The sequence below is a fragment of the Enhydra lutris genome, unplaced genomic scaffold (genome assembly GCF_002288905.1).
Source record: "Enhydra lutris kenyoni isolate GAN:26980312 unplaced genomic scaffold, ASM228890v2 scaffoldscaffold2, whole genome shotgun sequence".
In the NCBI taxonomy this organism is placed as follows: Eukaryota; Metazoa; Chordata; class Mammalia; order Carnivora; family Mustelidae; genus Enhydra; species Enhydra lutris.
The window spans coordinates 59,227,403-59,241,692 of NW_019154086.1; the positions used below are offsets into that span (position 1 = coordinate 59,227,403).

At 37.2% G+C, this 14,290-nt stretch overlaps 1 protein-coding gene across 1 annotated transcript in view; it reads left to right on the top strand.

Moving 5' to 3' along the window:
• The first annotated feature begins 2,083 nt into the window (after nucleotides 1–2,083).
• Nucleotides 2,084–14,290, top strand: part of LOC111151964 (intraflagellar transport 57) — a 54,808-nt gene continuing 42,601 nt past the window's right edge. Inside the window, exons 1-5 of the mRNA XM_022510215.1 lie at nucleotides 2,084–2,379; nucleotides 5,255–5,417; nucleotides 6,205–6,323; nucleotides 9,284–9,374; nucleotides 14,153–14,221. Of these exons, the coding sequence (XP_022365923.1) occupies nucleotides 2,168–2,379; nucleotides 5,255–5,417; nucleotides 6,205–6,323; nucleotides 9,284–9,374; nucleotides 14,153–14,221 (654 nt within the window). The 5' untranslated portion in view covers nucleotides 2,084–2,167. The remainder of the gene's footprint in view (nucleotides 2,380–5,254; nucleotides 5,418–6,204; nucleotides 6,324–9,283; nucleotides 9,375–14,152; nucleotides 14,222–14,290) is intronic.

Sequence of the window (14,290 nt, forward strand, 5' to 3'; positions counted from 1 at the left end):
GAGAAGTGTTATCAACTATGATGGGAAACAAAGATTCAGCAAACCTCATCCCAGGCCTTATAAAAATGAAATGACATTTCAGTATTGTTTCCCATCTTTTTTTCTATGGGAAAACACAAAATGTTGAACAGTTGGCTTTTCCTTTCTTTTATTCTTTCTGTGTCACAGTTACCGTGGCACACTTTATAGTCTTTTTTCTCCTTCACAACAATGAAGGGGAGAAACAATTCTTCATACTGCTTTCAAGCCCGGATGCATCAGTATTGTGCTGGGGAAGAAAATGCCTAGGTTCTGGGACAGGTGGGGTTTTTTTTCCCCCTAGTCAAAAATACATATGTTTTTGGAGGGTTTCTCAGCCAAAATACAATGTTTGGCTATTTCATCTTGAGTGCTATATATAACTTTCTGAAAATGTCAAAACATCTTATGCAGGTAGAATAACTTGAGTGAATATCTCCCTGGAACCAATTTACCTGTAAAGTCTGAAACCTTTTTGAGTACCATTTAAACAGCCAACGGTTGCTTGTTGACTAACCAAGCATCACAAAGTATGCCTCTGAGCTTTCACTTTTCTTTTCCAATTGTAAAAAGCTATATATCTATGTTGTACTCTGAAAGTTAAACAGACTTACTACAATATCCCTCACCCCCAAATGTGGTGGCTGGGGTGGGGAATGTATGGGTGAGAAACACTCTTCTGAGGAAGCAAAGAAAAAGGCCAAATCTGCAGTAGGGTACAGTCAAAGCCAATTTTCCAACCTATCTTTATTAAAAGCAGCTGGCTAATGACTTGCAGTAGGAAAGTAACATTATTTATTTAAAAAGCAACTCTCTGTGGCCCTTCCCTTCGGTTATCTTCTAAATTATTTTATGTATTTCCTTTCTCTGGTAAATGTTAGAAGATATTTGTCTTTCTGATTTTTCGCTTTAATAACTTTACTAGTATCAGAAAGAAGTTAGACGGATAGTAAAATGAAAAGTGCTCCTCTACCCATTTTCTAACAAAAACAAAAATATATTAGATAAATTTCAAAACTTCAGTTATGTCAAAAAAAATGTGACTCTTCTGTCCTCTAGTAGCAGGTATAACATCAGAGATCTCCCCCAAATCACATCATAGACACAAATACATTTACAGTCTCTTCCCACACATTCTCTTCTCCCATGAAACCTCCACACACCTACCACTTACCTCATATTTTATGCTGCATTTTGGAAAACTGCTTGACACACAAACCTGTTTTGAGGACTGCAAAGCTGTGGTCAGTATGTCACCTTTCTTGTTTTCCTAATAGCTGCAGAGTACAGTAGTACCTCTCTTTAGCCACACTTAGAGCTGTCCTGCAGAGAAATTCAAGATAATCCCCTTTATTTTGTTGATTTTAACAAGGAACCCCCAAATTTTATGCAACATGTAATGGGCTTGAAATCAGCAGGATGTGAATTTAGAATTCTTGTTTCAGAGATAGAACAAATCCTTCCCAGTACCTCCTTTTTGCTCATCCTCTTCCCTTCTTTTCCCCACCCCTTCCTTGTTCCAGCGCCAGAATAACAGGGGAGAATTATAATACTTCAAGGTTTATCATATTCCGTTAAATACAGCAAATACAGAAACCTGTTGTTGGAAAGTTCCTGACCCAAAGGGAAACCTACGATATCCACTATTTTTGCAACCGTGAAAACTTTGAATTTTGAGAAGAGTGAAAACACAGCAGTGGGAGTCTTCCTTACCCCTTACATTTTTCAGCGCTACCCGCTAACTCGGATACCAGCTCAGCTGCTGCCGGTAACCACCAAGCCGAGCCCGCCCCAAACCAGCTAACAACCCCCGGGAGCGCGCCACAGAAACGCCTTCCTCCCCTCCTCTGCCTGGAGGCGCGGCCCCATTTGAGGGAGGAGCGCCACGCCCCCACGAGGGGGTGGGACTACTTCCCAGCCACCTCCTCCCCAGGGGCGGGGGAAGGGTGCGGGCCCCGCGTGACGTCGTTCAGAAAGCCAGCCCTGGTTGGAGGGAATTTAGAAGAAACGTGGGCGGGAAGGGGGCGGAGTTGCCCGGCGGTCGCCTGGTAACCGGTCGCGGCGGTCCTGGCTGCGGCAGCTCAGGCGGCGAAGGCCGCCGAGGACTGTGGGCCGGAGCCCACGCCGGGCGCTTTCTGCTTGTTTTGTGATGGCGGCCGCCGCGGCAGTGGTCACGCCGTCAGGTTTGGAAGATGGAGTGTCTCGGTCCCGCGGCGAAGGGGCAGGGGAGGTGGTCGTGGAGCGGGGGCCCGGCGCGGCCTACCACATGTTCGTGGTGATGGAGGACCTGGTGGAGAAGCTGAAGCTGCTCCACTACGAGGAGGAACTCCTCCGGAAGAACAACCTGAAGCCCCCGTCCAGGTGGGTGCCCTCGTCCTCCAGCGCCTGGGTGCCGGCCAGACCCCGGGGAGATGCCTCCTCCGGCCTCCTGGGGAACCTTGAATGCGAGTTAGCGCTTGCCTCCATCTGCGTAGCCAGGAAAGGGCACTGCACCCCAAACTTGACGACAGAGGCCTCGGAGCTCACCGAGTTTAGCTTTGGTATTTTTTTAGAGGGTAAAGTTTCAGAATTGCTGAAAGAACCGGAAGACGGCTTGGCTTTCTTAGTCTTTAAAGCACACACACCCCTCCACAAAACACAAACTGTTTTTTTCTGATTATAAAAGTTATAAAAGTACCTGTTGTAGAGGACTCAGAAAAACACAAGAAAGTTCGTAGAAAATACTGATATGACCCATAATCTCATCCCCAAAGATGAATACTGTTACCATTTTAGCTCTATTTCTAGTTTTTGTTTTCCTTTGCGATAATTTGTCCCTACAACTGGTAACTGTGGGTACCTAGGACCTTGCTTGACTTTATATGAAGTTAGTAAACTTGTTGGCTAATTGCTCTGGTTTAAAAGACTTCTACCTTTGTGATAACAGTACTTTCAGAAGCTAAGAAGTGGAAAAGACAAATAAAATGACAACTGAAAGAACTGTGTCTATCATACAACCTAAAGTTCTGCCTTTGTTCTGGTCGGGAAAAGTGCCATTAGTTGTCGAGGGTTATGCACAGCTAGCACTTTTTCTCACAATCAGTGTAGCTTAGTGACAGATAAATAAGTTAATACTTAACATTGTTTATTGTGTAAAATGCAACTTAGATTAAAAATCTGTAATATTTTCGGGGCACCTGGGTGGCTCAGTGGGTTAAAGCCTCTGCCTTCAACTCAGGTCATGATCCCAGTATCCTGGGATCGAGCCCCGCAACAGGCTCTCCGCTCAGCTGGGAGCCTGCTTCCCTTCCTCTCTCTCTGCCTACTCGTGATCTCTGTCAAATAAATAAATAAAATCTTTAAAAAAAATTCTGGGGGCGCCTAGGTGGCTCAGAGTGTTAAAGCCTCTGCCTTCGGCTCAGGTCATGATCCCAGGGTCCTGGGATCGAGCCCCACATCGGGCTCTTTCCTTGGTGGGGAGCCTGCTTCCTCCTCTCTCTCTCTGCCTGCCTCTCTGCCTACTTGTGATCTCTCTCTGTCCAATAAATAAATAAAATCTTTAAAAAAAAATCTGTAATACTTTCTTTTAATGGCTGTACCTTGGCTTAAATAATTTCCCTCGACAGTTTTGATTTCATTCCTTGCTCTCTTCCAATAACTTGAATTTTAGGATATGTAGGCTCTATGTAAACTGCCCATACTGCTAAGTCAGTCCAGAGTAGGAGAAAATAGAGGAAAAAGGCAGTGTTGCTTGATCTATGATAGGAATTTGGGGATTGGGAGTTATTACTTCAATGAATCAATCAGGATAATATAAACAACCAACATTTTCTATGATAAAAATGCATTTTTGTTCCCAAGTGTATTTTCAAACTAAAAGAAAATGGCCTAAAATTTCTACTGGTATAACCTCTGTGCTATAATCCAGGATATTTTAAATCATGGATTTGTGTGGCAAATTTAATGGTTCCCAGACTGTGGTTGTCAGATGAGCAGTAGCATGGCTTGGGAATTTATTATAAATGCAAGGCCACAGTCCCTTTCCAGGTATACTGCATTAGAAATTCTAGGGGTGGAGCCTAGAAGTCTATTTAACAAGCCTTTCTGGTGATTCTGATGCATGCTCAAGTTGGAGAACCACTGCCCTGTGTCTGGAGGATCTGTCAGTATTCAGTCCTCTGTTCTGGAGTTGGTAACAGCCTAGAAAAAAAAGATGAGTTTTCAGCAGTGGGTACTTTGAAAGCATTGTGCACATAAGTCTGGAAGGACTTCCTGACCTTTTTCTTCCCAGCTACCTGTTATCTTTTAGAACATTTGCACTACCCTGCAGGAAAAAGTTTGGGAAACATGAAAGAGTAGACTGCTGATTTTTATGAAAAATAGTTGTAATAGCCATAAATAAAATTATAAATGGCACAAAAAATTAATAATTGCACATAAAACAAAATCAGATCTTTGATCAAACCAACTTGAGTATTGTTGGCAAGTTTTATTCTTAACCTATTTAAGTATAAATCGTACATTGATCTTTGTAGGACTATTTGCCTCCAAGCTAGGGGATTGAGCAAAAGTCAACAAATGTTTGTTAGACTGTGGATGTGATACTCAGTGGTTCTTAATCCTGGTACCTTAAAACCATCTAGGTAGCTTTTGAAACATACTTGTACTGGGGCTTTACCCCCAGAAGTTCTGATTTAATTTGTAAGGGAAGAAGCAATGTTTTGTCTGGTAGCAGTAGTTCAACGAGCTTCTCGGGTACTTCAAAGATGCAGCCAAGATGAGAACAACTGTTTAACGTAACTAATGTGTTAGGAACAGTATGTAAAGATACCAGTGATGTTGTAAAAACGCATAGTAATTAATCATTAGAGTCTTTTTTTTCAAAGTCTGAAATTCTCTTAATTCCCAGTTACCATTTTCAAGAGGTACTCTTATTCATTATTCCTGACATATAGATAATACTGGCAAAAGTTGTACATGATCGATCAGTTTTTTAACATGCCCTGCATTTACTGGGTGTAAGATCTTTGATCTGATATTTTGTGTATAGTAGTAATTGCTCTAGTTCTATTGATTAAAAACTTGAATATGAGTGTTGTGGATTACCAGAAACTTCAGAGTGGATTATAAATGTCTTTTGATTTTAAAGCCATTTAAAAAAAAAGTTCTTTAGCAATTTTGGACTTAGTCCATTTAGTTGCTATAGACTTGTTTGCAATATGTCATATTCCATCCTCCCCACCTTGTTTTGAAACAGACACTATTTTGCACTGCCTACCAACCCTGGTGAACAGTTCTACATGTTTTGCACTCTTGCTGCTTGGCTGATTAACAAAGCAGGACGCCCCTTTGAGCAACCTCAAGAATATGATGACCCTAATGCAACTATATCTAACATATTATCTGAGCTTCGATCACTTGTAAGTGTAAACAACTCTCTTCTTTCAGAATGTTGTCAAGCTATGAATTTTAATATTGGTTATTCAGTGTAGATGCTACCCTTCTAGATTAATTTTCTGTGAATAACTATGTCTATTCACACACATATATAAAATTATATCTGGATTTTTCAGATAAAACCTCAGAACGTTTGGTATTATAATATTAATGCTACTTCTAAAAATGTTCAATGTCCTCTTTATAGCTGAAAGTAATAATATTTTTTCTTAATCTTGTTATGTCTCAGAAGTATATTATTTGGATACTTAGTTTTCCTTCTAAAAAATGCTAGTAGGAAGTTGAAACACTGTATTTTGAAAGGGAGCTTTGATTTAATAGACCATGATAGCAGTTGTACTTTTCATTTCTGACTTTTCCTGAGGGACAGGCAGTAAGAATTTTTGGCACACATGTTATTAACTTTTGACAAGTGATTCACTCTGTCCTTCCTATGGTTGTTTAACAGTAGGATGCCAAGGCAGTAGTGGTCTTTTTTCACCCTAACAGGATCAATTACTTGTTCTGTCATGAGGTTATTGCCTTTCAATTTGATACCTTTGACAATAAGATGTCTTCATTTTCCTGTAGTTTTTATGTATCAACGGACTGAAAAGATGGATTTCTAAGAAGCAATATAATTACAGTTATTTTAAATCCTATTTGAAAAGTAGAGAAGTGATACATTTATTCAGTAGTACTTTGCTTAAAATATTTTGACATTTGGAATATAAATAACAAGTAATACTCTGTTTTTCTTTTGTATTTCAGGGCAGAACTGCAGATTTTCCTCCTTCAAAATTAAAGTCAGGTTATGGAGAACATGTATGCTATGTTCTTGACTGTTTAGCAGAAGAAGCATTAAAATATATTGGTTTCACCTGGAAAAGGTAAACATTACCTAACCTGGCAATAGTACTTTTATGTGGATAGCTTTTTCCCCCATGGGTTCAGAGCTATTTAATTGAACTGACAAGAAGCATTTCCTCTTGACTATTCTAAACTGAAAATGCCACAGGTCATTAGAAATGTCTGCATAGACAAAATTGGAATATCTGGTATATTCACAACCAGTTCTGATTTTATCATGCCCCTTCCCAATTCAAATATATAATTATTAAAGGTTTAACTGAGTATCTTCGTCAATGTAGGAAATTTTTTCAAAGTCTACTTATACACACAAAGATAGTTATAATGGGGGTAATTGATAGCTGCAGATTTAAGGAAAAAATGGAAATTAATATACTTTAAATGGGATTTTTCTCTTTTGCTTATAGAGACTGGGCAAGAATAATAGCCACCTGAAGAAGCCACCTGACACTCTCTTAGGCACTATACATTGCTTCTTTGTCTGACCTGAGAGTGATCTGTTTATAATTCTGTGCTTGTATTTATCCCATGGTATTGAAATCATTTTTTACAGGTTTTGCTTTCTTGCAAGAAACTATGAACTCTTCATATGTACTGTATGGCAGTTAGCATAGCACTTTGTATATCATAGATGCTCAATAAATGATAATCACATGGATAAGAGAATAAAATATTCAGAAACTATCAATTTATGCAATTTATGCAAGATATAGTTAGGAAATACATAATTTTGGTTCTTTGAAGATTGGACCTATTGACTGGTTAGAGATTGTGGAAAGCATTATTTAGGCAAAACCTGAGCAAGCAGTACTTTGGGATGAGAAAAAATTTCTTTGGAAAGGTGTATATATTGTTCCCTGTTAATATCTTAATGTATATTCAATTACATTCTCATGTAAATAATCTATTCTCTTATTAATAAGTACTTTAAAAAATGTACTTGACTTAGGTCATCATCAACTTGAACCATATGAAATTGCTGATATTCACCTGTGATTGAACTAAAAAATGGCAATTTCATATGCTTCAGCCTAAATATTACCAGTTAGTGCAGTATAAGAAATAACTATATGGATTCACATTACTTCCTTATTAGACTCGAAGAAAAGTTAGGAGATGTGCTACTCCATTTTGGCATTTTTAGATGTTATTAAATTTACTACCCAATGTATTCTAAATTTACCTGAAGTGATTAATATCTCAACCAGTATTCAGTTTTGTACTTCCTTTGTTTCTAGGCATATCTAATTCTTGACCATGTATTGTGATTTGAATAATTTATAAGGACTGTTAAAATACATGGGGAAGAATAGAGGGGAAATATTGAAAGTAGGCATCAGATAGTATGTCAGCTATGTAATATGTAAATTACATAGAAGTTATATATATATTTGTGTATTTATTTATTTGATAGAGAGAGATCACAAGTAGGCAGAAGGCAGGGAGAGAGAGAGGAGGAAGCAGGCTCTCCGCCAAGCAGAGAGCCCGATGCGGGGCTCGATCCCAGGACCCTGAGATCACGACCTGAGCCGAAGGCAGAGGCTTTAACCCACTGAGCCACCCAGGTGCCCCTAGAAGTTATATATTTATAGATGATTATTTTATATATTAAATATGTCAAAGCAAATCCTAGAAGAACATTGCTTTTGAGGTAGTCTCGAATTCTAATTAATGAAATAGAGAACTTATTCCTTAAGAAGATTGATTTGGTTCTCAGTACTTTCTTTCCTTAATATTAAATGTTGATTTTTATATTTTATTATTATGTCTGAGGTATGGATTTTTAAATGAGTTTCTAGAAATAAACCTAAACATTTTCAGGTATTTTTAATATGGGAAATACATGTCGTTAATCTTGTTGGAGAAATGGTTGTTCAATACTTAGTGTTAGGACCACTGATTAGATTTAGAAGAAAGCTGGAACCCTTCTTATTCCATCAAAATAAATTTCAAATTGGTCAACGATGTAAATGTGAAAAATGAAACTGTAGGAGTACTAAAAGGTCAAAGAGGGGTGGGATGTGTCATGTGAAGGAAAACCTTGTATATATGATGTTAAAACTGCTAGCATCCATGCAAGGAAAAGTTGCCAAATCTATGTAATAAGAATTGTAACAGTCCTGAATAGCCAAGATTTTAAGTGATAAACTAGGAATATTTTTAATACAAGTTAGGCAAAGTATTAATTTTCTTAATATACAAAAGGGAAAAGACCATAAATAGGCATTTCAATGAAAAAGAAACACCAGTAACCAATTAAAACTTGAAAAGGTGTTCACTTACTCTCTTAAAGAAATGCAATTAAAACAAGAGATTTGTCACTTATACGATTGGCAAAGATTAAAGTTTGTTTGCAGTATTTGTGAACATATGGAAATGGAGTCACTGTTGTTGGGGGTGTAAGTTAGGGTAACATTATGGAAATTGGCTTTTGGAACATATGGAAAAACAATAAAATGTACAAAGTTGTTGACCCAGCTATTATATACATTTATTCTAAATGATGGACATAATGATGAATGTACAAGGATGATTTTTTGTTTAGTAAAAAAACTAGAAACCACCTCCTAAGTTTCTAGTTAAATTAGTTATGGTACTATTGTTCTGTGGAATAGTGCAGGTGTAGGGGGAAAAAAGAGAAAAATGTATATGTACTTAAATGTGGTAACTTAGTGAAAAAGAATGTTGGATAACAATATGCATTTTATCGTCCCAATTGTGTATATTTATTCTTTAAATTTGGAGATAAACATTTTTGCTTCTTTACATAGAGCTAACACGACTAACATAACTAACATAACTAAAAATAGAAAGTTTCAAAAGTATACATCAAACATGTAGTAGTGATTATGAAAGGGGGCGTAGTAAAAAAGGACAAGATCTGGCATAGAGGGGATTCTTAAAATTCACATTTACCTTTTTGTCTTGCTAAAATGTTTAGTTTTTAACTCTTATCACATACTAAGCCTTATTATTTTAGACCAACATACCCAGTGGAAGAATTAGAAGAAGAAACTATCCCAGAAGATGATGCAGAATTAACATTAAATAAAGTGGATGAAGAATTTGTGGTATGTGTGCTACTGAACTTTTTGTTTCTTTTTACCTTTGAATTCCTTTCCCTTCTCTTAATTCCCCCAGACTTCCATTTTTAGGAATGTATTTCATTTCATTGTTTCTAGAGAAGAAACGCTTTTAAATAGGGTACCAAGTATCAGTTGTTTAGACCATTAGTTAAGTTAATGCTCATGTTTTCTAAAGATTGAAGTCTGAATTGTAGCAGAAGTTCTTAAACTGTAAACAGGAAACAGTGGACTGCTAGTTATATGAGTAAATAGTTTGTTAGCAACCATTCATGATTTGAAATAGGCCATAAATAATATAGAATTTACAAAAGAATAGTAGGGTTTAGGATTAATATATTCTACTTTGTAAGAACACTGTTCATTTCTCAGGAACTGCTATATGCTTCTAAAATTAGGATAAGTACTACCCTTTAGGAGTTTTTAAAAACACTTTTAAGGGCGCCTGGGTGGCTCAGTGGGTTAAAGCCTCTGCCTTCGGCTCGGGTCATGATCCCAGGGTCCTGGGATCTAGCCCCGCTTCGGGCTCTCTGCTCAGCGGGGAGCCTGCTTCCTCCTCTCTCTCTGCCTGCCTCTCTGTCTACTTGTGATATCTGTCTGTCAAATGAATAATAAAAGGAAAAAAAAAACAAAACACACTTTTAAGTACCAACAGTTTTTAAGTTGTTTGGCAGCATCTGGGCCTTGACCATTCTTAACATTCTATTCATATTGTGAAACCACATGATCAAGTCTCTATAACAGATTAAACTATTAACATGGTAGAAAAAAAAAAAAGCACTTTCTCAGAACCAGAGCTAGATTGACCCTGATATTTTAGAAAGTATACCTATGATCTGAAATTAAAATAGTAGGGACAAAAACCCTTTTTTAAAGTGTATTTTATTGCCATAAACCAATTACATTTTCTAAGTGAATTTTTCAGACATTAGATAAGGGGTGCCTGGATGGCTCAGCCTTTTAAGCATCTGCCTTTGTCTCAGGTCATGATCTCAGGGTTCTGGGATCAAGCTCCGCATTGGGCTTCATGCTCAGCCGGGAGCCTGCTTCTCTCCCTCTGCCATTCCCCCTGCTTGCACTCAAATAAATAAATAAATAAATAAAATCTTTAAAAAGTAAATAAATCATTAGATAATAAGTATATCCTATATTTCAGCTAATTTACTAAGCTATTATATGCTACATTGTTTTCTAGCAAATGCTGAAACTAACCATTAAGTAAATTAGACTATTTCTAAATAGTGGAATATTATGTAGCCATAAAAATTGTTTACAAAGAAATGTTAGTGATATAGAGATGATAATTTCTGCTGTATGCATAAACCCAAGTATGTAAAATATACAAAAAAGAAAAAATAATAATATGTTAACATTAGGTATATATGGGTAGAAGGGTTATGAATGATTATTTCCTTTTTTTAAAGATTTTATTTATTGGAGAGCGAGTGAGAGAGGACAAGTGGGAGAGGGAGCAATAGACTCCCCACTGAGCAGGGAGCCTGATGCAGGGCTCAATCTCAGGACTCTGGAATTATGACCTGAGCTGAAGGCAGACGCTCAGCCGACTGAGCCACCCAGGCACCCTGATTATTTCCTTTTCTATGCTTCTTTGTATTGTCAAAGTTTTTAACTTGAATTTTACCAGCAGTATAAATATTTTAAACCATTAATAGGAAAAAGCTAATTCTGTTATTTATAGAAGGAAAAAGACCATTGTAAAATTAATCAATTTATAAGATATATTTTAAAAGTATGATACATTTTAAAGGTTAAGGTAAGTATATGTTCATTCATTCCACATGTGTTTTATTGAGCACCTGTTGAGCAAGACCCTGGTGGAAGTGCATGTACATAAGCTCTGAGGCAGGAGCGAGCTTAGGAACTTAGAGACCACTGGGGCCAGATTTCCTAAGTATGGTGTGTGTATGCATGTGTGTGGTTTAAGATTCACAGGAAAGATAGACCAGGTCCAGATCATTTTGGCCATTTTAAGGAGTTTCGACTTTATTCTTTGTGTAATAGATCTTCCCATTCAGGCTCAGAAAATGTTAAGTTCTTGCATACTCCCATTCGTTGACCTCATTTACTTTACTGAAGTATTTTCCTCATCTTCACTTTTTAATAAGTATTTATTAGTTAATGGTTTATTGATAGAAACCTGGTCCTGGTGCATCAACATTTAGCTTCAGGGACATAACTCAAAACTGCCAGTCAGGGGGAAAAAAGTACAAAAACCTACTAGTCAGAAAGAAGACTCTGTAGGGATGGAAACCAACTTTGCATTTTTTTGTATCTCCATGTTACTAGTGCAAAGTGGGGTGTTCCTTAAATATTTGACTCATAATCAGCTGTCAGCAAATTGCTATGTATCTTTTAGAAATTATAGTTCATTTTTTTCTGAGCACCTTTAAAGTCCAAAGCAGCATCAATAGGTGTGTAAATTAGAGAAACAAACTAGAAAACAGCCTCTTTGCACATTTCTTCCCAACTGTACAGTAAAGACCTTCTACTATCATTAGACCAAAATGAAGGTCTTCCTTAAAGGGTTGCCTCTGAGGCTGCTGGCTCCCTTATGTCGAGTCTCTTGAATTTTTCCTTTTCTTTCTTTCTTATTGTCATCATGTTGTCTAAGTAGCCCTTCATTACCTCTCCCATCCCTCTTGCTAAGGTGATGAGTGCCAAAAAGCGTTTAAATGATGGGATGTTACATTATTTTGTTGCCAGAGTTTGTGCGGTGGCTCAAGCGTGGAAAAAAATTATTTCTGACAGAGTAAAGTTCTGCTATAATCATCTAGAAATTAGGATCCTTCAATTTTAGACTTGTCAAGATAGGACACGTTGATAACTCCTTAAAAAAAGATAAAAGAAGTATTGATCACAAAACAATATTTTCACCTGCTGTATATAATCATATACTTAGTAACTGGCAGTTAGAGAATTAAGAGGGTACATAGTACTTATTAAGCAAAGAAATAGTGGGAAATTATTGAGTGTCTTCTATATTACTGAAATCAGAATCCTCTTAGTTTATTTTGAAACTTTTTTCTAAGTCTGTTTATATTTGAATTCCTTTTGAATGCTCTCTTAGTAATATTTAGTAACATAAATCCTTTTTTTTGACTGCCTATTAAAGCTTTTTACCTATTAGCATTTAATCCAGTACTAATTCAACGAGTATTTATTGATTCCCTATGTAAACAGTACTGATTAGGTTATGATAAAAGCATAATAAACTTGTCTCTTCTTCCACGGGCATTGAGTCATTGGCAGTTCAGTCATTTACTCTGGTTGTTAAGTAGGTCATCAGCAGTGCAAACGCAGAATACACTGAGCTGGATCTCAAAGGTGTGCATCTGCATTTATGACTAAGATTTAGGATGTAAACAATCACATCAATTTTGTCTACACCTCTGTGTTCCACTGCCCTGCCTCTCTGAGAAAGTAATGTAAAAAAATGTAAACATAAAAAAAGTAAATGTCACTTGAGTGTATTTATACTCTGCATTTATATTGCTTCATATTTCATAAAATCTTTCCAATTCCCCCAAAGATTAGCGTAGTTCTCATAGCTTACCTTAGTGTCCCCACCCCCGAGTTTCGGAGTAGATCTGGGATAGAACCTTAGAATCTGCATCCTAACAGGCTCCCGGGTCTTGCCTGGTGCTTATGCTGATGCTGATGCTGATGCTTCAGGTCTCAGAACCACTCTTACATCTAAGTTCTTGAAGATAAGGATTATCTTTGAAATCTCCCACTGCAGCTTTGTAGAACTGTATATGTGGAAATGTCTGCCAAATAACACACACTTACTGTTTTGTTTTGTTTTGTTTTTCCTTTGAGGACCAAGTTCCATTCACTGTCTTACCATGTCCTTAAGTCCTTACTAGATTGGTTTCACCCACCTAAAGACCTTTGAAGAGAAAGGGGAGCTTTTTTTTTTTTTACTTTGTTCTACATGCTTTAGAACCTCCCCAGACTCCATTTTTGTATGTTGGGAAAGGGATTGCCTCTCCAAGGGTCACTTCTGACCCTGCCCCCCATATCAGTTGGCCCAGGGATCAGGACCAGCTTGGAATATACCTGAACTATCCTTTTAAGTAGTTAATACAAGGTTAGGGTTTAGGGGCCATGGGCCAAACAGTACTAAAGACTAATCTTATTAATTTACTAAACTTGAGCATGTAAGAGATGAGATGTCAAAAATATGCATTAATGGGACTGGTCCTGGGAGCAGGTGAAGATATTCTGTGTCTGTCAACATCATTTTTGTCCATTTTAGTCATGTTCTCAAAATTGCCATTCACTTCTTCCATTATCTCTTCTCTTTTAGATATACCACTCTTCAGTGTTTCTTGTTTTATTCTTTTTTTATTATTATTATTTTTATTAACATATAATGTATTATTTGCCCCAGGGGTACAGGTCTGTGAAACGTCAGGCTTACACACTTCATAGCACTCACCATAACACTCTTGTTTTATTCTTGGGTTTCTTTATCCCTAGTTTTACAGCAGTGGCCCTTCCTTCTGTTTTTTTTTTTCCCCTTTTCAGTGACTATAAAAAGGCCCTATTTTAAAAGGTATCATCAAAACCTCAAAAAACAGATGAGCTGCTAATAACATTATGCCCTACTTTATGCACACCACTAGGCTTTTAAATACCCTTTCCTGCATTAGTCTTTGTGTTGAACTTAGTGTATTATGCATGTAAAAACTGGAAATACATTCTTCTTACAATTATTTACTTTTTTTTTTTTTTTTCCTAAGGAAGAGGAGACAGACAATGAAGAAAACTTTATTGATCTCAATGTCTTAAAGGCCCAGACGTATCGTTTGGTAAGTAACATGGGATACACACAGGACCAACAAGCAATCAGTACACTTGTTCTGCTGGAAATTAAAACA